This window comes from Oreochromis niloticus, linkage group LG3 (assembly GCF_001858045.2).
Source record: "Oreochromis niloticus isolate F11D_XX linkage group LG3, O_niloticus_UMD_NMBU, whole genome shotgun sequence".
Classification (NCBI taxonomy): Eukaryota; Metazoa; Chordata; class Actinopteri; order Cichliformes; family Cichlidae; genus Oreochromis; species Oreochromis niloticus.
Genome location: NC_031967.2, coordinates 35,924,195 through 35,945,426, shown reverse-complemented (window position 1 = coordinate 35,945,426; position 21,232 = coordinate 35,924,195). Strand labels below are relative to the sequence as shown.

At 42.8% G+C, this 21,232-nt stretch overlaps 5 protein-coding genes and 1 pseudogene across 5 annotated transcripts in view; 2 read left to right on the top strand and 4 right to left on the bottom strand.

Annotated features, from left to right (window-relative positions):
- The window catches only part of LOC102078282 (histone H4), an 83,813-nt gene extending 79,611 nt beyond the window's left edge, over nt 1-4,202 (bottom strand). The window contains exons 1-2 of the mRNA XM_025902335.1: nt 3,295-4,202; nt 2,914-3,136 (exon numbers count right to left, since the gene is read on the bottom strand). Coding sequence (XP_025758120.1) covers nt 3,853-4,164 — 312 coding nt within the window. The 5' untranslated portion in view covers nt 4,165-4,202 and the 3' untranslated portion in view covers nt 2,914-3,136; nt 3,295-3,852. The remainder of the gene's footprint in view (nt 1-2,913; nt 3,137-3,294) is intronic.
- LOC100696232 (histone H4-like) overlaps nt 1-21,232 on the top strand; it is a 144,120-nt pseudogene that overhangs the window by 41,607 nt on the left and 81,281 nt on the right.
- On the bottom strand, nt 7,728-8,220 carry LOC100692733 (histone H3). Its single transcript, XM_003451166.5, has one exon. The coding sequence runs from the start codon at nt 8,182-8,184 to the stop codon at nt 7,774-7,776; it is 411 nt and encodes a 136-aa protein (XP_003451214.1). The 5' UTR covers nt 8,185-8,220; the 3' UTR covers nt 7,728-7,773.
- LOC109198961 (histone H2A) lies at nt 8,513-8,964 on the top strand. Its single transcript, XM_019354324.2, has one exon. The coding sequence runs from the start codon at nt 8,528-8,530 to the stop codon at nt 8,912-8,914; it is 387 nt and encodes a 128-aa protein (XP_019209869.1). The 5' UTR covers nt 8,513-8,527; the 3' UTR covers nt 8,915-8,964.
- On the bottom strand, nt 10,839-12,409 carry LOC109198948 (histone H1). Its single transcript, XM_019354295.2, has 2 exons — nt 11,940-12,409; nt 10,839-11,375 (listed from the first exon to the last, which is right to left on the bottom strand). The coding sequence occupies exons 1-2, from the start codon at nt 12,086-12,088 to the stop codon at nt 10,886-10,888; spliced, it is 639 nt and encodes a 212-aa protein (XP_019209840.1). The 5' UTR covers nt 12,089-12,409; the 3' UTR covers nt 10,839-10,885.
- Nucleotides 16,666-17,114, bottom strand: LOC109198965 (histone H2B 1/2). Its single transcript, XM_019354328.2, has one exon. It carries the CDS (start codon nt 17,082-17,084, stop codon nt 16,710-16,712), a length of 375 nt encoding a protein of 124 aa, XP_019209873.1. The 5' UTR covers nt 17,085-17,114; the 3' UTR covers nt 16,666-16,709.

Genomic DNA, 21,232 nt, shown 5'->3' with positions numbered 1-21,232 from the left:
GAAAAAAAAAAAGATTTTGTGTTGAAGTGTTTTATTTAAAATGTTGCCTTTGTGTCTAAAAATACCAGCAGCAAGGAAGAGCATGTTAGTCAGCTGAAATTTTTTCTGAGGAATAAACTTATAAGACACAAAAAAATGACATGTTGACACTTTGAATCCGCCTACACTCAGCTACATCTGTGGTGTTCAGTGTCCAGACGATGAACTACAAAATGATCATCTTACCTAATCCATTTTGCCGGATTATTTCATGCAGGCCATATAAAAAAAAGAACCACTTGTGAAAAATGTCAATATTAAGGTAAAAAAAAAAAAAAAAAAAAAAGATTAGGTGTGGTCCTTTGTCAGTTTTGTTGATGATTGTCATGAATGCCGGGATGGTTTGTCACTATGAATTATGAGATGGAATTATAATAACATGGATCAAGGATGGTCCATACTTAAGCTGGAATATAAAGGAAGCATTGAAGATCTCATTTAATATTTAGAGAGTTACAGCAGCTCATGGCTTCCAGCACCACACAGACAGCTGTGGATCATTTCACCTTCCTAAGCAAAACGGACACTTAGATTTTCATACCATGACACTGTCATTTACAGACAGGCAAGAAATTAAAGGCATAACCTGAACTCTTGACCCCTACACGGAGAGACATTGTTGCACTTTGCTGCCATGTTGGGCAGCAAAGGAAAAAGAGTCGAAAAAGCAGTACAAAGTTGCTGTGAGAGATTATCTTTGTCCAGTGAATAAGTATTTCACTAGCTGGGACCACATCCTCGGTAACGATGGGCGGTGAGGGACGAGGAAGTGTGAACTGGTGCTGCGGTTTGGGGAAGGCCTCGAAGGGGACTGGCAACGGCTCCCAGGCCGGGCAGATCCCCATGTACTAACGAGAAAGGAATGAAGGAAAGGAAAAGAGAGGAGAGGGAAAATGGAGGGGGGTGGGCCTGAAAATGAGAACAGCAGGTAATGGTGAAGGGGGGGGGGGCTTTTATAGCCTGAGGCCGGAGGGGGCGTGAAGGAGGAGTGGTCCCACTCCTGAAATTCTGATGAATAATTGATTATGAAAATGGTGTGATCATATACCATGGCTTTCACAGTCACCAGAGCTCAACCAAGACTATCTGGAGGAAATTAGACTGACATAACAGACAGATAATCAATTCCAGGAAACACTGAAGCTGTTGGGGAGGCATGTGTTGTACAAATACTTCCCAAACTTGTCTTTGCCACCTGTCTGTACACATTGCTTCTTTGGTTCTGGTCTGTTATGCGTTTCTACATAGTTGTGTTTTGTGAGCCTGTTGGCAGAGAATGCTATTTGTGTGTAACTTAATCAAAAAACATATCAAACACATTTCTCTTTCTATATATTTTACTTATTTATACTTATATGTTTTGTCAGTGCTCTTAGGACTATTGTGATGCTGATTCAAAGAAGGTCAGTAAGTCTAAGGCAGATAAAAGCTAAACTTATGCATGCATTAGGTGATTCCACAACTCACTTACAGAGGACACTTTATAAAAGTGGATGAAACAAGAATACACAAAAACAGCACTGCGGGATAGTCGGTCAGTGAACTTGATTATTAATGAAGGCTTTACAAAATCAACTATGTACACAAAGTCAAAAGTGCCTGTCAGGTATGCTGGAATCATCCACGTTATCATCAATAATACCAATGTGAATGTTACACACTTTAAAAAGTTTACAACGAGCAACATGTACTGACAATAGTTGGGTTGCGGTCACGTGGTTCTGATGACGTGCGGAGGCAGCGCGATTTTTGAGTGGAGGGCGGAAGTAAACATGGAGGACACTGTGGAGAGTCAGGAGAGCAGCTATTGTGCAACTTTAGACCCCGTTTCTCGGGAGAGATATAAACAGATAGTTAAAAAATATATCGGACGTGATCCGTATTCTTTGAAAATGTCCGAATACACCACAGGAGTAAAGGATTTGCCTACTATCGAGGCTGTGGATATCACCAACTACTTGGTCCTCCAGACTTCTTACTACACTAGGCAGCAAATGAAAGCTTTCAAGAGTCTGGAGGCGTACAATTTTTTTTGTCAGCGGGTGGGTCCACAACCTTGGAACAAAACGTCTCCGTGATGGATACAGTTTGGTGTTTGCAAGGGTGAGTGTTTGTTCTTATATTGCTTTATCTTAAACACGCTAACAGTTAGCGGTAGCGGCTTTAACGTCAACAAACATGCCACATCCTTAGGACTTCGTTAGAGTGACAGTTGTTTGTTTCAAGGTAAACCATTCCCAGAGGTCTAACGAGACACCTCTGAAGACTTGGGTAATTGCAAAGGAGGATGGAGAAGTGATTGCAGCTCATTCACTCTTCGTCATCCAAAGCACTTGGGCAGCCTATAGTCCCAATCAAGTCAATATTAGACTACTAACTTAAAAGCACTAAGTAAACGAGAATTTAACGACAACCTAATGCTAATAAGTTCGTTTGCAAACATAACATTACCTCTGACGAAGTGGTCGCTGCAGACACGGGCATTGGCAGACTGCTCCTCCCGACTGTAAACGTAAATTTAAAATCCATTTTTTCCTACGTTTTTCGGTTAGAATTTTCCATTTTTCTCCTCTTCGTTGGGCTATTTTTGGTACCCTAAAATACCGTTTATCGGTTTCTCTGGTCGACCTACTGGAGCATCCGTAAACACAACGGGACATAGGCATTTTGCGTACTGTCTGTCTGTGATTTTGCGCTTATCTTTTTCACTTCCGACCGCCAGTCAAATTTCGCGCTTTACGTCGACGTCACGTCTACGTCAAATGAAACCTAGCTATAGCCATACACGGGTAAATGTGTACTTGATGGACGTGCAGTAAATCTGCTTAGTATGATATTAAATATATGACACACTTACTACTTCATACAACTCACATCGTTTGTAACGAGCCACCGAAAGCACCACCGGGCACTGCTGACGTGAAGGCGCGTGGATACCCTCTGCTCGAAGAAGCTTCTGCGCGTGAGTGAAGGCAGCGACTCGGCTGAGCAGCTCCTGATGAGGTTTGGTGAAGACCATACTTGTCACCCGGCCTGCTGACGAGGTGCAGGGGCGAATTGCTGGTGTCGCCATCATCAGTTGTAGCCGCTGAAAAGACTAGAAATGGGCGTAATATATTAGATGTTAGCTAGCGCGCAGCTAACATTTACCATAGAGAAAAAGGATTACATGCGGTATTCAGCCTCGTGTAATTTCCGCTAAATCCGGGAGCGTCTTAAGAACACAAGTTACAGACCGGGAAGTCTATAACTTACTGTAAACATAAAAGAAATGCCAGTTTCCAGAAAAAACAGCGGAGTTGGCCGTTTCGCTGTCCCGCTGCCCGTTGTTGTTTTGGTGACACAACTTCCGTCAACAGACGATTGGTCGTCTACAGTGGGATTCAGCGCTCTTATTGGGCCAGAGTCCAGTCACCGTAGACTCCGGGCCAACGAAAAGACGTAACCGTCTACGGTTACCGCAGACTTTGCGCTACCGTAGACAAAAGGAAATTGTTCTTCATATTTCAGTCTCAACTTAAAATAAGTCCGAACACTTCTTTCCAAGCTCCTTAGACTACGATGACCTGGAACACTGAGAACCTTCTCAGACACATTTCAGTCTCACCCACAAACTGGAAAATTTGTTGAGACACACGGTGCAGCTGTGTAAATGAGCACGATGATCTATTACATTAGCGCAATACAACCAGCCTGAATGTTCAGCGTTTGTACCAGTGAAAAAGACACACACACACAGAGTAGAATCAGCTCTATTGAAGAGATGGGTGGTCCTGAAAAGGACCTTTTGTTGTTTGGATCAATACTGTAAACTTAACCGCCGAAGCCGTACAGAGTGCGGCCCTGCCTCTTCAGAGCGTACACCACATCCATGGCGGTCACGGTCTTCCTCTTGGCGTGCTCAGTGTAGGTGACGGCGTCGCGGATAACGTTCTCCAGGAACACCTTCAGCACACCACGGGTCTCCTCATAGATCAGACCAGAAATACGCTTGACGCCACCACGGCGAGCCAGGCGGCGGATAGCTGGCTTAGTGATGCCCTGGATGTTATCACGGAGCACCTTACGGTGGCGCTTAGCGCCTCCTTTACCGAGTCCTTTGCCACCTTTTCCTCTTCCACTCATTTTTGCTGTTCAGAAATGAATCTGAAGAGTTACTTGAGCGACTCCTACATTTACATGTCACCTGAGGACGTAAAAGAAAACAGGAGCGGGGGAAACTACCGCCATCTACTGGCTTTTGGCGGAAGTGAGGAACAGCGTGACTGTGTCTGCGGGTCGAGTAGCACTGACAGTTTACTGTACACCCATGGGGGAGCGGGGGGGTGGCTTACTGGGCTTAAGCCCGGGTTGTTTTTCCAAAAGCCCGGGGTCTTTTGGAGTGTAATTTGTTTCATAGTTAGATGCCTGGCTGACAACTGTATAAAACAAAAACTACACACAGTATTCGAAGCACATAGTGCACACTGTGGGAATTTACCACTGTGCGTAAATCCCCCCCCCAATATTGGTATGATCCGAGCTCAGGCACTAAGAGACTGAGCGGGTGAAGGGGGGTGGGGGCTGCTGCCTCGAGTGCGCTTTTGGAGAAACGCAGCCAGAGGAGAACTGAAGTTTGACCAGGTACCAAAGCAAATCATCCGTACTGTACAAATGATGTAAATATGACGGTGAATCACAAAAGACTGATATCAAACTGATCACTTGACCCATATATTACGTTACTTGCTCTTCAAGTGAATCAACAAATGGCGAAATGAAAAGCCGAACAACAACAAAGCTGTTTCTTTAGAGAGTCTTAGCTTACATGTGTGTTTATTTCATATTTTCAGTTGTTACCCTCCACGGCTAAACAAACTCTCTAAATCTGTTTCAGTTATGTACTGATATACAAGAATGGACATAAGGAGCTTCTTTCAAAGAAAAAACTCTGGTAGATGTTATTTTATATATTATGCTTTGTATGTTGTTCAGTATATTTCTATGCAAAACAAGAGAAATTTCAATACACAGCAGTATATTCGCAGTTTAAACCAGATATTTACATAGACTTTATGGAAAACACAAGAACTGTTTTTTACTGTACAACATCAATTTAGAGTAAAGTTGTTTTGTTTTGGATAAATAAATATTGAAATATCTTTTGAATTAGATAATGTCAGAATAAAGAAAGACAAAGCTGTCTATCACTTTCATCAAATTTAGGAGTACATATACACTAAGTTTATTGTTCATTAATAAGAAAACTCCAGACGATTCCATTCTGAGCTGAAGAAGCTTCTGATAGGTTCGTAGAGTCCATGTGAGTAAATTGGTGGCACACCTGTGGATGCATATAAGGCAAAACACAGAGCCTGTTTCTTTGAAATGGGAAAAACAAGAGATGTCAACCAAAACACCAGGAACAGAATTGTGGAGCTCCATAAGTGTGGCTCAATTTTGAATACAATTTGGTACGATTTGCAATTAAGAAATACAGACGATTTCTCTCTTTACTCTTAAATTTAACAAATATGTTTTTTATATTTATCAACCTAAAAAAATAAACATTTAGTCTGATTTGATGTTACAATAAAAAAGTGTTTGTGTTTTGATCAGAAGAGTATAAATATCTGGTTTTAACTGTATATTTGAAGATTGTCAGCACAAAGAGGGAGAGAGAGGAACAGAGAGGGAGAGAGAGGAGAAGAGAGGGAGATGGAGAATGAGGACAGAACAAGAGCAGGTGAAACACACATGTTAGTCAAATGGTTGTTTACCAAAAGTATCACCGTATCATAGGTACTCGTGTATCTCGCACCTAGTGTTTCTTTTTAGGTTTGTTATTTTTCAAATTCTATATTTATTAAGTTATGCGGGCTTGTTTGCACAACAAGGCTAAATAATTATATAAACTTTTCTCAATCTAAATATTGTACTTTGGTAGAATTAAAAAATAAGTGTAGTGCAGGTCTATGATGATTTTTAGTGCTACTATCATCTAGTTCTGATTCTGGTTCTGTCTTGGTTAAGTCCAGAGTAGTCCTGATTTTGAACTGTTGTAATCCTGTTTTAATTCCGGATCAGTTCTGGGTCTGGTTGAATTGGGGTTTAGTCCTCGTGTCTTGATACAGCCCGACTTTGTTCTGCCTTGCTGCTTAATTTAAAAAAAACTAGTTTAAGGTGTCCTGCGGATGTGATATATATTTTTCCCTATATGAAGTCATTCTTTTTTGAACAAAACTCAAAACAGAGCCTATTAATCTTTCAGTCATTTCTACCCCCCCCCCAAAAAAAAAAAAAAAAAAATTACAAAAAAAAATCCCACATGCATACTACCCTTAGCTCCGGGTGTTTCAAATGTCTGCCTCCGCCTCTGCTGTACACTTTATGAGATTGAGTACCACGTCTCTCTGAGACACGTGTGTATCAACCCAACAGTTTTCCAGTTCTCCCGTTAAAATCTTTAATAAAGGCCAATAACCAGTGGTGCCTCCAACGGAGCCAGAAAAGGAGGGAAAGGTCATGCCATGAAATATTATTGTGGTCCCCGGATCGAATCGGTTGTTAGCCAGATTTTACCTTGAAACTCTGAATTCCAGACAGCACACCGTACAAATGTATAACACTGACTTAGGTGTGAAATACATTCACATCACAGGGGATCTTTCAACATGTCTTTGCTGGTGAATACACAGCATGTCTCATCACTGAGGTTTTCACACGTTGGAACGAGGTCTCAAGCAAACAAAGACAAAACAGCTGAAGCCAGCAACCTGCACAGCCTGTCACACATCCATCACAACCATCTCTGAGAATCAATGTCGTTTTATAAGTTGGTTTATATTGGCTTTCCTGCATGAAATAGCATTCACAGATCATTGCATTTCCAACAGATTACTCAAAATGTCAATACTATATTTTTTGACTTGAAAGTGGCAGCAAATGATACTCTGGGAGCACTATACCTATGGTCTCACCTTGATTGGACTGTTGTGGACAGCGAAGGCCTCACAGTATCATTTGTGTGTATGTTGTCAATGTTAATAGTCTGAAGACAGTTTGTGCAGTGACATTAGTTTAACAGTGTTCCCAGAAGTCAGTTCTTAGTGTTAGAGGTGAGAAGATCAACCCAACTATCGTCACCAGCGCCGTTATGGGTATTGGATCATTAAACAGGACTGTGTGTTTCTATACTCAAAGTTACTTTGAAAAATTATTTATAAAAAAAAAAAAATAAGAAGGAAAAACATGTTAGGCTTACTGTCCTGTCTATTACATTTAAACAACGAGTTCACCAGAGGTACTTGAGAGCACAGGCTCCGTCATAAGGTCTAGCGCAAAGCACTCCAATGTTATGAGCTTTGGAAAAACTGATAAATGAATAAGTGAAGGAGGGACACGTTTTAGAATTGAACTGTGTGGTTACAGTTTCCCTGCTGATAAAGAAAAACAACAATTGATGCTACAAAGTAATGAAGCATTTTTGTAAGTTACTACAGTAGAAGTCTGATTTAGTCCTAATAATTGGAAGTGACAGAAGTGTAGCAGAACGGCATTGTAATAAAACTGCTGATGCTTAGAAGGGGATAGTGAACTCCACCTTCATGCCAACGGTAGTTTCTAGTATAGAAACAGCATAAACATTTAAGTATCATTATAAGATTGATGTAATAGTAAAAAAGGAGCGAGCTCTTGGTGTGAGTGAGGTGGCTCTGAAAAGAGCCTTTGTTGGTAGGAGAGCGTGTAGCGCGCTTAAGCTCTCTCTCCGCGGATGCGGCGAGCCAGCTGGATGTCTTTGGGCATGATGGTGACCCTCTTGGCGTGGATGGCGCACAGGTTGGTGTCCTCGAAGAGTCCGACCAGGTAAGCCTCGCTGGCCTCCTGCAGAGCCATGACAGCAGAGCTCTGGAAGCGCAGGTCGGTCTTGAAGTCCTGGGCGATCTCACGGACCAGGCGCTGGAAGGGCAGCTTGCGGATCAGCAGCTCGGTGGATTTCTGGTAACGGCGGATCTCACGAAGAGCCACGGTACCGGGCCTGTAACGATGGGGCTTCTTGACGCCTCCGGTGGCCGGGGCGCTCTTACGAGCGGCCTTGGTGGCCAGCTGCTTCCTGGGTGCTTTGCCGCCAGTAGACTTGCGAGCGGTCTGCTTGGTTCTTGCCATTCTTTCTCTCTTTGCTTTCCCTGTGCTAATAGCAGAAAATGTAGCAACTTCAGGAGACTCGCTGCTCTTAAAGTGTGTGACAGGATGTGACGCGGTGCCGCTCCGGCTCGTGATTGGCGAGGGGCTCCACGTGGTGCTCAGCCCCGTTCAGAGGAGCACCGCCCCGCCTCGGTGTGTGCCGCTCATTGGAGAAAAGTGCATTGAATTCTCGCGCTGCCGCAAGCCTCTCTGCGATTGGTGCGTGACGAAGCTGCCCGCGCTCCGCGGAAATATAAGCGAGGCTTTGAGCAGATCGGACCACATTTCCTTTCAGTGTTGATACTCTAAAGAAGATAGCATCAAAATGAGTGGTCGCGGAAAAACTGGAGGCAAAGCCAGAGCTAAGGCTAAGACCCGCTCATCCCGTGCCGGGCTTCAGTTCCCCGTGGGTCGTGTCCACAGACTGCTGCGCAAAGGCAACTATGCGGAGCGTGTGGGAGCCGGCGCCCCCGTTTACCTGGCAGCTGTGCTCGAGTACCTGACCGCTGAGATCCTGGAGCTGGCTGGCAACGCAGCCCGCGACAACAAGAAGACTCGCATCATCCCACGTCACCTGCAGCTGGCTGTGCGCAACGACGAGGAGCTCAACAAGCTCCTGGGGGGAGTCACCATCGCTCAGGGTGGTGTGCTGCCCAACATCCAGGCTGTGCTGCTGCCCAAGAAGACCGAGAAGCCCGTCAAGGCCAAGTAAACGCAAAGCGCTCAGCTTCACCAACAACAAAGGCTCTTTTAAGAGCCACACACTTCTCTCTGAGCAAACATCCTTCTTCTTATTACTGTGTCTTTAACAACTCGTGTACTGGGAGATGTAGATTATGCATCTTGATTCATTGTCAAGTGTACATTCATTCACTTCATCTTTCACAGTAAGGGATTATAATCCACATTCAAAAAAAAAAATAATATTAACTCCTAAGCAGAGTGTGTTTGTATTATTCAGAAGACAAGAACAGAGATTACACTTCGGGTCTCAAAATAAAACCAAAGCAAAAAGCTTCCGTCTCTCCTGCTGTGTGATTAAGGCTCGTGCCTTGTTCAACCTCATTGCTCATCTTACTGATTTAAAATAAATGGGATATCACTAATTATTAGCTTCATAACTATGACTATAAACATGCATCATGGTTCACTCGCTTGATAATAAAAGCAGATCCGCAGCTCATGGAAACAGACAACACGCAGTTCATGATGTGCCAAGACCACAAACCTTGTCAAACACAATAGGAAATCAGAACAGGAGGAGGAGGAGAGGGACGGGTGGAGTTCTTTGCTACTGCAGAAACTATCCAGATACAGAGGGAGGAAAATGTGGAGCTGTTAGCAACATGTTCAGCACTGCTGCTGAATTTGGGACATTTTGCAAAGTCACTTACATCTACGCTCAGGTTTTTGTGTCTATTGTGAGTAGAATAAAACGATTAGAAGAATAGAAAGTGCTCAGGTTTGCTTAGATAACAGGGGGCGGCTGGAGATCAGAAGAACAGGAAATCATTGGTAAGTGTGGGTTTGGTTAGAATGACTTTTTCAACCCCTGTTTTAAGGACAATAGTGGATTTGAGTTCTCAAAGCATTTCATGCGACCTTAAAACTCTCAAGAATGACATTAAGTTGCTGAACTCTGACCTCTGACGTGCCAAATCACTTGGTTTAGCTATAAACTTTGGTATGTAACTGTAAGAAGGGAAGAAGTTACTGACAGTGAGGGTCTGTCTGTCATAAAATGAGGAGTAAAAGCTGCCTCAGCCAGATAAACAGGAAGCCACAGTTACTAGCCTGGGGGAAGAACAGCCCCCCAGACTGAACAACAGAATTAGTGGAAAACTGAGGGGGACACAGGGCAGCCCCAGACTCTTCTTCAGCTGGGATATCCAAAGAATCATGAGGTCAAGAAGTAAACCTCAAGACTATATTTTAAAATAAAAGAATTGCCCGCATCCTTAATGCAACAGAACTCCATTAGTTCAAATGTACATGAATCAAATTGGTTATGAAATGAGTAATGAAATAAATACATGGTAAAATAAACAGCTGTATGGGTTCAGCCTGGAGTAAAATGTGTCCTTGAAATCACCAAATATCAATTCAACTGACCTAGATTTAGTCAGGTAAGGTTGTAGAGTAGAGCATTTCAAGTGTTAAATATTGGCTAAGTATCAATAAATTATACAGTGCACTTCCACTAAAACAGCCAGTGTAGGCTTTTAAAAAATAAAAAATAGAAGTGAAACATATTTCATACAGAGATAATAACATGCATCTATAAATGTAATATTTTCAGTCACATTAGTTGTGTTTTGTAATAGAATATTTTAAAATGTAGGTGATAACTTTTAAAGGTGTATTTCTTGTATGATAGTGTCTCATAGTAAAACAAGAAGTGGTGTGATGTCTTGTACTATGAAGGTATGATTGTAAATATTGAGTTGTTAATATTTGTATTGTCTTTTCTGGAGTTGTAGACTTCTGCAGACAGCACTAATGTGCATCATGATACTAATAAAAGTCGTAAATGTAATGAGAGAAATGGGGAAAAGTGTGTGCTTTAACAATAAGGACACTATTGTGAATAACAGAGTGTTGAGTGAGTGTGAGGAAGGAGCTCTTGTGTGTTGCTGTGGTGGCTCTGAGAAGAGCCGTTGTTGAGTGTGAGAGTGGTGGCAGCTCACTTCTTCTTGGCTGCTGTGGCTGCCTTCTTGACTTTGGGCTTGGCGGCCTTCTTGGCGGGGGACTTCTTTGCTGCGGGAGCCTTCTTCAGCACCTTCTTGGGGCTCTTGGCCGCCTTCTTGGGGCTTTTGGGCGCTTTCTTGGCCGCCGCCGCGGGCTTCTTGGCCTTCTTGGGCGACTTCTTAGCGGCTGCGGGCTTCTTGGCTGCTGCTGCCTTCTTGGGCGACTTCTTAGCAGCTGCTGCCGGTTTCTTGGCTTTGGCAGCGGCGGGCTTCTTGGCTTTAGGAGCGACTTTCTTGGCGGGCTTCTTGGCTTTGCTCTCAGTAGCCTTCTTGTTCATCTTGAAGGATCCGGAGGCCCCGGTGCCCTTGGTCTGCACCAGAGTGCCCTTCGCCACCAGGCTCTTGATGGCGGTCTTGACGCGGGCCTTGTTCTTGTCCACATCGTAGCCTCCGGCAGCCAGAGCCTTCTTGAGAGCGGCTGCGGACCAGTGTTGCCAACTTAGCGACTTTGTCGCTATATTTAGCGAGTTTTCAGACCCCCTAGCGACTTTTTTTCTTAAAAAAGTCGCTAAAAAAAGACGTGAAAGCGCATATCGCTTTTACTCTCAACAAGCAGCGGGTGCTGTAACACAGTCAGTTCTTCTTTTACTCTTTTACTCTTATGCTGTTTTGTGGATCACAAGGTTTAAAACTACTTATAAACACACACACACAAAGTAACTCCACCAGAGTGCCTATTTCGGATCACTTTTGCCGGTCCAAGCCCGGGTAAAGGAGCAGGGTTGGAATTGTGACATTAAAAAAAACAATAATTGCTAAAAGAAATTTAATTTGTAGTTCTAAATAAACTCTAAATGCATTTAGGACGTTTTTACTCACTTTATGTCTCTTCCACGATGTTATTTCTCTCTCCAACAACATAGGTTACAATTATATTAGCATGACCAATTATGCAAATTAGGTGATGACGTCATTTAGCGACTTCTAGCGACTTTTAGGACAACCAATAGCGATTTTCCTTACTGAGGAGTTGGCAACACTGCTGCGGACACGCCGCTGCGCTCCTTGGAAGCGGCCACGGCTTTCACAATCAGCTCGCCCACGCTGGGGCCGACCTTCTTGGGCTTGGAAGCCGTCGTCTTCTTCTTCTTGGCCGCCTTGGCCGGGGCGGGAGCAGGTGCGGGAGCTTCCTCGGACATTTTCCTCTTTCGCGTCTGAACGAGAGTCAAAGAGATTCACGGTACAGTGATGGCAAGTCGGAAGCGCCACGCTGCACTTAAACGCACCATGAGAACCGTGGAGAGTGAAGGCAGCGCGCGCAGCTCTCGCGTGTGCCCCGCAATGCTTCATTTTGTGTTTCGTGTCTCGGGATCAAAGAGCTCAAAGTGAGTTTGTGAGCAGCACTGCAGGCCGACAGTGGAGCAGTCCACAGCGGGCTTGTGTCTCCTGGTGCAGGCCTCGTGTCGGGCTCTCGTGCTCTCTGCTCTCGGTTCGTGGAGCTCCTAAAGCTCAGCGACTCGGTGCGAAGCTCAGCGCTGCTCGGCGGCTTCTTGCACTCTTTTCTCTGCTAAAACCGATAGAGCCGCAGCAGAGCTCCCTAAAAAGCATTTTCCAGCTGATACACATGTTTGTTCACGCACTCCGAGTTAAAAGCAGCATCTGGTGAGCGCAGCTGTGGGACAAAGTGACGCCGCGAGCTCCCAGCAAACACACCGATGCTGCTGGAGGCCCACGGAGCAGCGACACTTCTGTGACAGCTGCTCACTTCTAACCAAAGCACAGTTTCACTCACATTGTTGCACATCAGAAGCTTCATTAGTGACCTTACAGCAGCTCGCTTCCACACTTTAGCTCTGATCTCTTAGTCTGCATTGACTCTGTTTCCTTCTACAGTTACTGACTCTACAATAAACAACAGCAGTCAATGAACACGTGAATACACACATCCACAAACTGATCACTATGGTAAATGACCTGTATTTGTATAGCGCTTTACACAACCAGTCATCCACCCATTCACACACACATTCACACACTGGTGATGGCAAGCTACATTGTAGCCACAGCCACCCTGGGGCGCACTGACAGTAACTGAGTATTACACATTGAGAATACCTGCTAAAAAAAACACCCATCCAGCCATCTCACTGTTAAACCTTGTCTTGTTGTCACTGTACAGAATGGTGTACGTCAGTTTAATGCTGGGGTGTGCTGCAATAGTAACTATCCTCGGTCAGAAGGAGAGGCTGACATCCAGGGATTAGATTACCACAGGTGGAGTTTATTGGCGGTCAGATGGATGGTACAGGAAGGTATGGCATACAGTAGGAGGATGTGGAGGGATGATATGGTGTGGTTTCTATGATTAAGAACAGGGCATAGGAAACAGAACAATAATAGAACAGGCATGAATACGGATCAAAGATTAAGAAAACTGGTAACAAATCCCTCCACCACAAATCAGTTTGATATCACTTACGGTTTCACATTTACTGAGGCACTACCCAAAAGGCGCCACAAGAGGGCACTCCAACACAAGAGATGACCCACTTATGATGATGCACCTAGTAAACAGTCAGCCCCCTACTTAACCACTACGTAATGCAGCGCTGTTTCAGCGTACAAATTCACATCAATTGGCAGGTGGACCAAACAGAGCAAGAACAAGCCCAAAACAATCAAATAACTGGGCTGTCATAGCTATCGCTAACTAGCACATATGCTAACGGCCACTAAACCCAATACACACAAGTAGCAGGGTAAACTTCTTGAGCATGGAACATTAACTCACTTTTAATTGACGCACACCATCCCCAACAAATACAGGATGGGCTATTTGCTTCCCTTCCCAGCAGCTCTCTCCTCAATCGCCAGCCCAGGAACGAACGAACACCATCCAGCTCCGAAATCCCATGAATCCCATCACTGCCCAGAGGCTGCTGGGTAATGTAGTTCACCCTAACACAGGCTTTTCTACAGTCACTACTAGTCAAACATTATTTTATCATTGTATCTATTTTATTTATTTAATCATAGTAATATTGTTGTTAATATTTGTTATTTATTTTATCCTGTTCTGCCCACGTTGGTGCATTTCCCAGCTCTGGGACTAATAAAGCTTATCTCATGTCCTGGATAGCGACCTCAGTTTAATCTAGTATAGTGTCTTTATTTATGCCCAGTATATCTCTGCTGCTCTTTCTGGAGGATTCTGTGATTCTTCCACCTACTGAAAAACATGTAAACACAGATTTTTGTCCATGATAAGTATAATGCTGATATCTTCCATCCACTCCATCATGTGATGACCAGTCACAGGAGTGGGTTTAGTGAGAGACTGATTACCAAAATTCACCTCTGAACACCAAAAGAAATCATCCCCCCTGTACAACTCCATGTTATGCACAGCAATTACTACAATAGTTGCATCATATAAAGGCAGCTAGAAAGTGAAAGGTGGCTACAGAGCCATCAAATTAGGAATTAGATTGAAGATGCTTTGATGGAAATTCCTCTTTGGGCATCGCTAGGAAAGTTGGATGCGAAGGACACAGCAGAGCCTGACTGTGGCATAGGCAAATGCTAAAGGTGTCATCCATCCAGGGGCACAAGTGGGGAAAAAATACAAAAAAAAAGAAGAAAGAAATAAGTAATGATACCAATTCATATCTTTCTTAGTGTACATTTTTGCCCTCTAATAGTCCAACAAACAACCCCTTTGTATCCTAATTGTGTGTTTATAAAGTGCACATCAAGTCAGATGGGTTTGTCATTTCAACCATGTGCAGTACAGTACACAGTGAAGCGAGAGCATACTGGTCAAAGGAGCTTGCAAAGAAAAGAGCATAGTGCTGCATATAACAGACACAGGACCACAAAAATTGCATGTATGGAGAAACTGCGACAAAACGAATACAGACGACTAAAACGATAAAGACACAAGACAGTACAACAGAAAGCTGCAGCATGAATGTTGACACTAGTTTTCTGTGCCACAGCATTTTAGTGTAATGACTAACTCAATTTTGCATATCAGGAACAATAGAAAAAGTATACTTGGAACTGAAACACAAGTGCCAAATACAAACTCACATGTCACGCCATGACAGTAGGCCAGACAAAGCACATGGAAGCGTCAGCTATGGTTCGTACGTACTGTGTTGTCGGTTGCAACGGTAGATCACACGATAGGGAAGGCAAGAAGCTGGAAAATGGGCTCTCTTTTCATCGTTTCCCCTCCTGGAGGCAACCGGAGGGATCTTGTTAAATCCTCCCAATTCTTTCGATCTTTGGGCTGAAGGAAGGACAATACTCGGTGTATAAATGCTCAATCAACAATTTCTTTATTACATACAATTCAACACTTTTGAGCATAAACCATCCGGATGGGGAGACATGCATGCAGAGGGTCACAGCAAATCTCAAACTGGTGGAGGGTTACTCAAACTGTTATAGCCTCTAGTGGCCCCCACCTACTCGTAAAAACCTAAACATTTACATTCTTTCTCTCTTATGGGGCCTAAGTTATGACCTTGGCTTCCTGTGCAGTATGTTCTGTTCTTTTCTAATCAGACAAATAAGGCCATGACTCTCTGAAAACAGTATTTCTTATAACTCAGCAGTATAATGCATCATAAACAATATCATTCATTCACAATAAATCAGCAGTCTAATGTAATACAAATCAGTTTAATACATGTAATAGTTATCACCTTCTTCTAATTCAGGAGAATAATGCAAACTAAAACTACATAATAATTTCACAATCTTTAATTAGGGGTATAACATGGCATAAGATAATATAATCTCACAATCTCATGTATCCGATATTACTAAACGAAGACGTCAGGCTTGGATTGCAGCGGTCAGACGAGCGGATATCGAGTTCTCTGCCATCCCCAAACGAGAGCAATCGCCCACCTGAGAATTCATGTTGAGCGAGTAATAGGTAGTTTGCGTAACAAGTTCAAAATACTACACACTACAATGCCAATCCGATTACTCATATCATGTGAGGGTGAAGACAACACTGCTTGATAAGAATGTTAAGGTGTGCTGTGTTTTGGTGAATATGTGCCCCAGTGTGGTTGTCAAACCAGGGCCAAATGAAACTTGCTCTTGTTGAATATTCATAAAACTGCTGTGTTGCATGTACAGTTCATTGTAAATAATTGTACTTTCTGTAAAGTGGTTTCAATAAAACAAAAAACATAAATATATAAATATATTTTTTTGTAATTCAAGATCTGTTCACATGTACATACACATGAAATGCAAACTATTTACATGGCATCAATCATGAATCGTTCATCTAGAGCAAGTTCTGGGCCAGGTGCTGAGGAGAAGTCAATGTTATGTGCAACCTCTGGCTGTATCTTGGTCATATGGTCAATGTACACAACGTGGAGGCTTAACGGCCAAATCTTGTACCCAACCGTTTGTGAGTTAGATGTGCGCCTCTAGGGATTTATAATTACGAAAATGCTTTCCCCTATGCGCTGACTCCACAGACAAGGTACGCGAAGATATCGGGATAGGACAACGGCGGACATGGCGCCGCGATCCCACAATGCACTGCGGCGTGACGTCAACTCCAAAGCCCTATTCAGCGTTTGTAGTGAGTTTGTCTTTCCACAATCTAAAAAGTAGGAAAACATTTCAGTCGTCTGGGTCATTGCAGCGGATTAATACCACCCAGTGACACAAAGGTCTACATCTGTGGCAACATAGTAACTGCATATTTGTCAGTAGGAAGTATGCTCGTCAGTTTAAAGTGTGTGGCTCTGAAAAGAGCCGTTGGGTTGACGTCTGATAGCCAGTTTACTTGGAGCTGGTGTACTTGGTGACGGCCTTGGTGCCCTCAGACACGGCGTGCTTGGCCAGCTCACCGGGGAGAAGCAGGCGCACTGCGGTCTGGATCTCCCTGGAGGTGATGGTGGAGCGTTTGTTGTAGTGGGCCAGGCGAGATGCCTCGGCAGCGATGCGCTCGAAGATATCGTTGACAAACGAGTTCATGATGCTCATGGCTTTGGAGGAGATCCCGGTGTCGGGGTGGACCTGCTTCAGCACCTTGTACACGTAGATGGCGTAGCTCTCCTTCCTGGTCTTTCTCTTCTTCTTGCCGCCCTTGCCGGCGGTCTTGGTCACGGCTTTCTTGGAGCCCTTCTTGGGCGCGGACTTGGCGGGTTCAGGCATTTTCCTTCTTCGATACTCTGCAGTAACGAATGAGCTCTATGACTGAGAGCAGCGCTTTTTATACAGGCTGTATGCTAATACCACTGCGCAGGCCCTCGGAGCTCATTGGTGGAGCCGCACAGTGGGCCGGACGTTGTGTTGGAGGGAATTTGTGTATTTTGCTGAAACAGGCGCGCATCTAACAAAGACAGTGGACTGTGTGATTGTGTCCTCGTTTGCTGAGACAGTCATTTGTTCTAAATGAGCAGTAAATGTAGAGCTCTGTGTGGCAGATATGGATGTGTTAGTATCAGTATTATCTTCACCAACAATGAAATCATTTGAATAACAATTCCACCTGGTTTCGTGTCTCTGTGTTTCTGTAGCGCCCATGTAACCTGGTGATACTCACAGTTTACCGTCACCAGCACACAGCTTTAAAACTTCGCTGAGTCTTAGCTCTCAGTGGAGATTAAACACTGGGCATAATTAGGTTCTGTCTGTCGAGTCACGTTTACTTCACACTTTTATTTACAACTAATCAAATCGGTTTGGCTCATATTAAAGTTACGTTTCATAACTGCATAGTTTTACTGAAGTTTAATGTCTCACTGAAGCACACATTAGACTGAACCATTCACTTTTCTTTATTATCTGGTGTTCATATATATATATACATATATATATATATATATTAATTGTGTTTTTTGAATTTAAACTAACATTAAAATTATTTTTTATACAAAGAAGAAAGAGAAGGTGCACTTCCACCAGGAGGATCAGTGTCTGAAGCAGCATGTTGTTCTTGTATACTGAAAACTCCAGCTTCCAGAAATGATTACATCATCTTTTTAAAAAAATATTTATTCATCTCGTGGGTGCATGTGCAGATTTCCGAGGACACAGCCACGTCAGACAATTCTTTGGTAATGAAAAACACTCATATCGCCAGTAAGTCATCGCAGTGCCAGCTGTTTAATTCATAGCAGCTTCAGCAGTAACCATGGTAACCGCGGACCCTGAGCGGATCAATCAACACAGGTCAAACTTTGGGAAATACCCATCATGTCTCTTTGAAACTAACAAACGGTCGTTCATCAACACATGAAAACGTGTTGATGATGAAAATAACGGGTCTGCCTGAGTGTTTCCCTGATGAGCATCAGTAATAAAGTCATACACGCAACTTTATTCCTTTTTCATTTTGGCTAAAAACAATTTTACATAAGTGATATTTAAACAGAGACACTGTAATTACGTAGAGTCTTTGTTTGAAGTTCGTTTTTATGCCTAGTCTTTGCTCTCAAACCTTTAAACGGCAGCTTGTCTGCAGCTGAGATAATGAAAACTCAAACTGTCGGAGCAGGCTTGATGTTTCGGTTATTCATCAGATGGAATCGCCACCTTTTCACTCAGTGTTTTACAGCGTGTTTGAAGTGATGATATGAAGGGGGGGGGGGGGTATGTTTTATATGAGGAGCGTGTGAAGCCTACTGTACTAAAATCACTAAATGAAGAGCAAACAGTGAATTCATTTGGTGATTTATTATAATATATAAATGTTGTTCTGATTGATTCTAATCTGCTTCTGAGTCTCTTTTACGCTGATGCAAATGCAGATAACACAGAACACACAGCAAGAACACCCGTTCAACCAATCACATTCATTCCACTTTGATTTACTGAAGCGTCCGTCTCTCACCTTCCTTTTTACAACAGTGTTGCGTTTTACTGGTATATTTTAAAGTCTCTGTATTGTCGATTTTCACATCTCTGGAACAGTTGGCAGTAATAAGGATCATTTTCTGTGGGAGAACAAAGATATGACCCGTGAATTAGATTCGTAGATGACCGTTAGATTAGTTTGATGCTGCCAACACCTTCACAAGAACTCTCCGGAAAAACCCTGGGTTAACTTAGAGAGCTTCTTGTGAACGTTTATCTTTTTTTTTCCACGGGGAACTGAAGCCCAGCATCGGATGAGCGGGTCCCAGCCTTAGTTTCGGCTTTGCCTCAGGTCTTTCTTTCTTCTTCGTTTTTTTAATAAACTCTATTAAAGTATACAAATTAAGAATTCAGTTATTCACGAAGGATACACCCAACCCATCCTTCAAATTCGGGGAAAAAGAGGACGTATTATTCGGCCATTTGCGGCCTCAGGAGGATGCAGCCTCTAAATTTTCACACCCCCTAGGTGTGGTTGTTACTGAGCATTGATGTAGCCACGTACACTGTTGCTACAGTTCAATGTGTCAGAATTAACTTCACGAGATGGCTAAATTTGAACCTCCGGAGCCGTTCGACTTTACACAGCTGGCAGAGTGGCCGATATGGCGGCAGAGATTCTCCCGTTTTCGAGTGGCATCAGAGTGGCTGTTCATGCTGAAGACAGGGGCGGATCTAGAGAAATTTTCTTAGGGTGGCATGAGGGTGGCAAAGAAATCAAATGGGGTGGCAAAATCAAAGCCTTTTTTTTTCAAACTTAAATATAGTCTATAACTTAATTATTGTCTGTAGCCCACATAATTAAACACTTTAGTTACATAAAACATGTGAGTTTTGATGTTATGTACTGTATAGCCTGTATAATAAATAAATATGTAGCCCAATAAGTATAAAATCCAGAAAGCTACACAACATGGGGTGGTTCATTTACAAACACAAGTCTAACTTGAGTTTCACACTGTTTTTTGTTAGAAAACAATCACATTGTTACAGCTTAAATTACACAAAATGTCAGTAATCTGCACTGTCATGAACAAAAATTTAAACCTAATTTTTCATGATTTGTTGGATTAACCCACTGAGGTCTGAAATACAGCCGGACATTTTTGACTCCATTTGAGTTTACGTTTGTATTTCACCCTCAGATTGTTTCATTTTACTTTTTTCCCCCTTGCCTTGTTTGGTATCATTCTTTTCAGCTCAACTGAATTTAGTTGTTTTTTTTTCACTGACGTACTGCATTAGTACTACTATTACTATTAATAGTACTATTACTGATCTGAAATCACACAAAGAACTTAAAATCCTAGTAGTATTTTTTTACTGTAAAAAAACCACAGACATGTTGAGTAAATTTTTATAACTTGAAATGCAAATATAAAGTCTACATTTTGTAAACATATACAACTATTTATTTAAAAATGCAGCCAATACACCTGCCATTTTTTTCATTTTGTACAACCATTTAAAAATATTACTAAAACTAAAATGAAAGAACAATCAGGTGTTGCAATAAGATGCCCCACAAATGATGTGTACCAGTAAAACAAAAAGTTTGTCCACCAAAAGACAGAGGAGAGCAGCACAGGGATAAACCTGCAGGCCTGACAACAGCAGGTGTATCACTCCGCTGGTTTTCTACTTAGTGATAGTGTTTACATTACAAATGTACACACAAAACAAAACAAAACGACTACACAACAGAACAACTACACAAGACAACACAACACACTAAGTATACACTCCACACTAAACGTCACAAATCTCCCACATCTAAAAACTCTCCCTCTCTCACTCGCTCGCTCTGTCTCGCTGCCGTTACCGTCACTCCCAAAACTCTCCCCTCTTCCTAAACAACCAAATCACACAAATTGACTTTTTTTTAAATTGGTCGACATGGTACATTTTTCCACCGATAGGAAAGCAGTGGCTTTTTTCCCTTTCTTTACTGTTTTCGCGCTGTCCTTAGAAAACGCTTAAAACACACACACACAAAAACGTGACGACAGTATTTAGAAAAAAGCGTGGCTTATATATATTATCATAACTCTGGATTTACTGGCCTGTAATTAAAATTTAAAAACTTTGAAGTCCAAACTTTCAATATGGGCTGAAATAGAGACTCAGCTTGGCTGCAGCTTGTTGCCATGTCAGCTTACATCAGTCATGTGATTTGGAGGTGCAGCGTGTCCGTGGACCACAGAGGGTTAATAACACTCACCTTCCTTCCATTTCCAGAGTGTAACATCCAACCACCTGTGTAAAAAGCGAAATTCCCATGGTGTTGTTCAAAATGTGCCCTGGCACAATCATAAGCATCGCTTGCTACTGAAAACAAGAAAAAAGCCGGTCCTGCTATGGGCTGAACCATTTGTTAATGGTGGAGGGGGGGAACACTATGCAATATATTCAGTTTTAGCATTTATATTCACTGTTGACTGTAA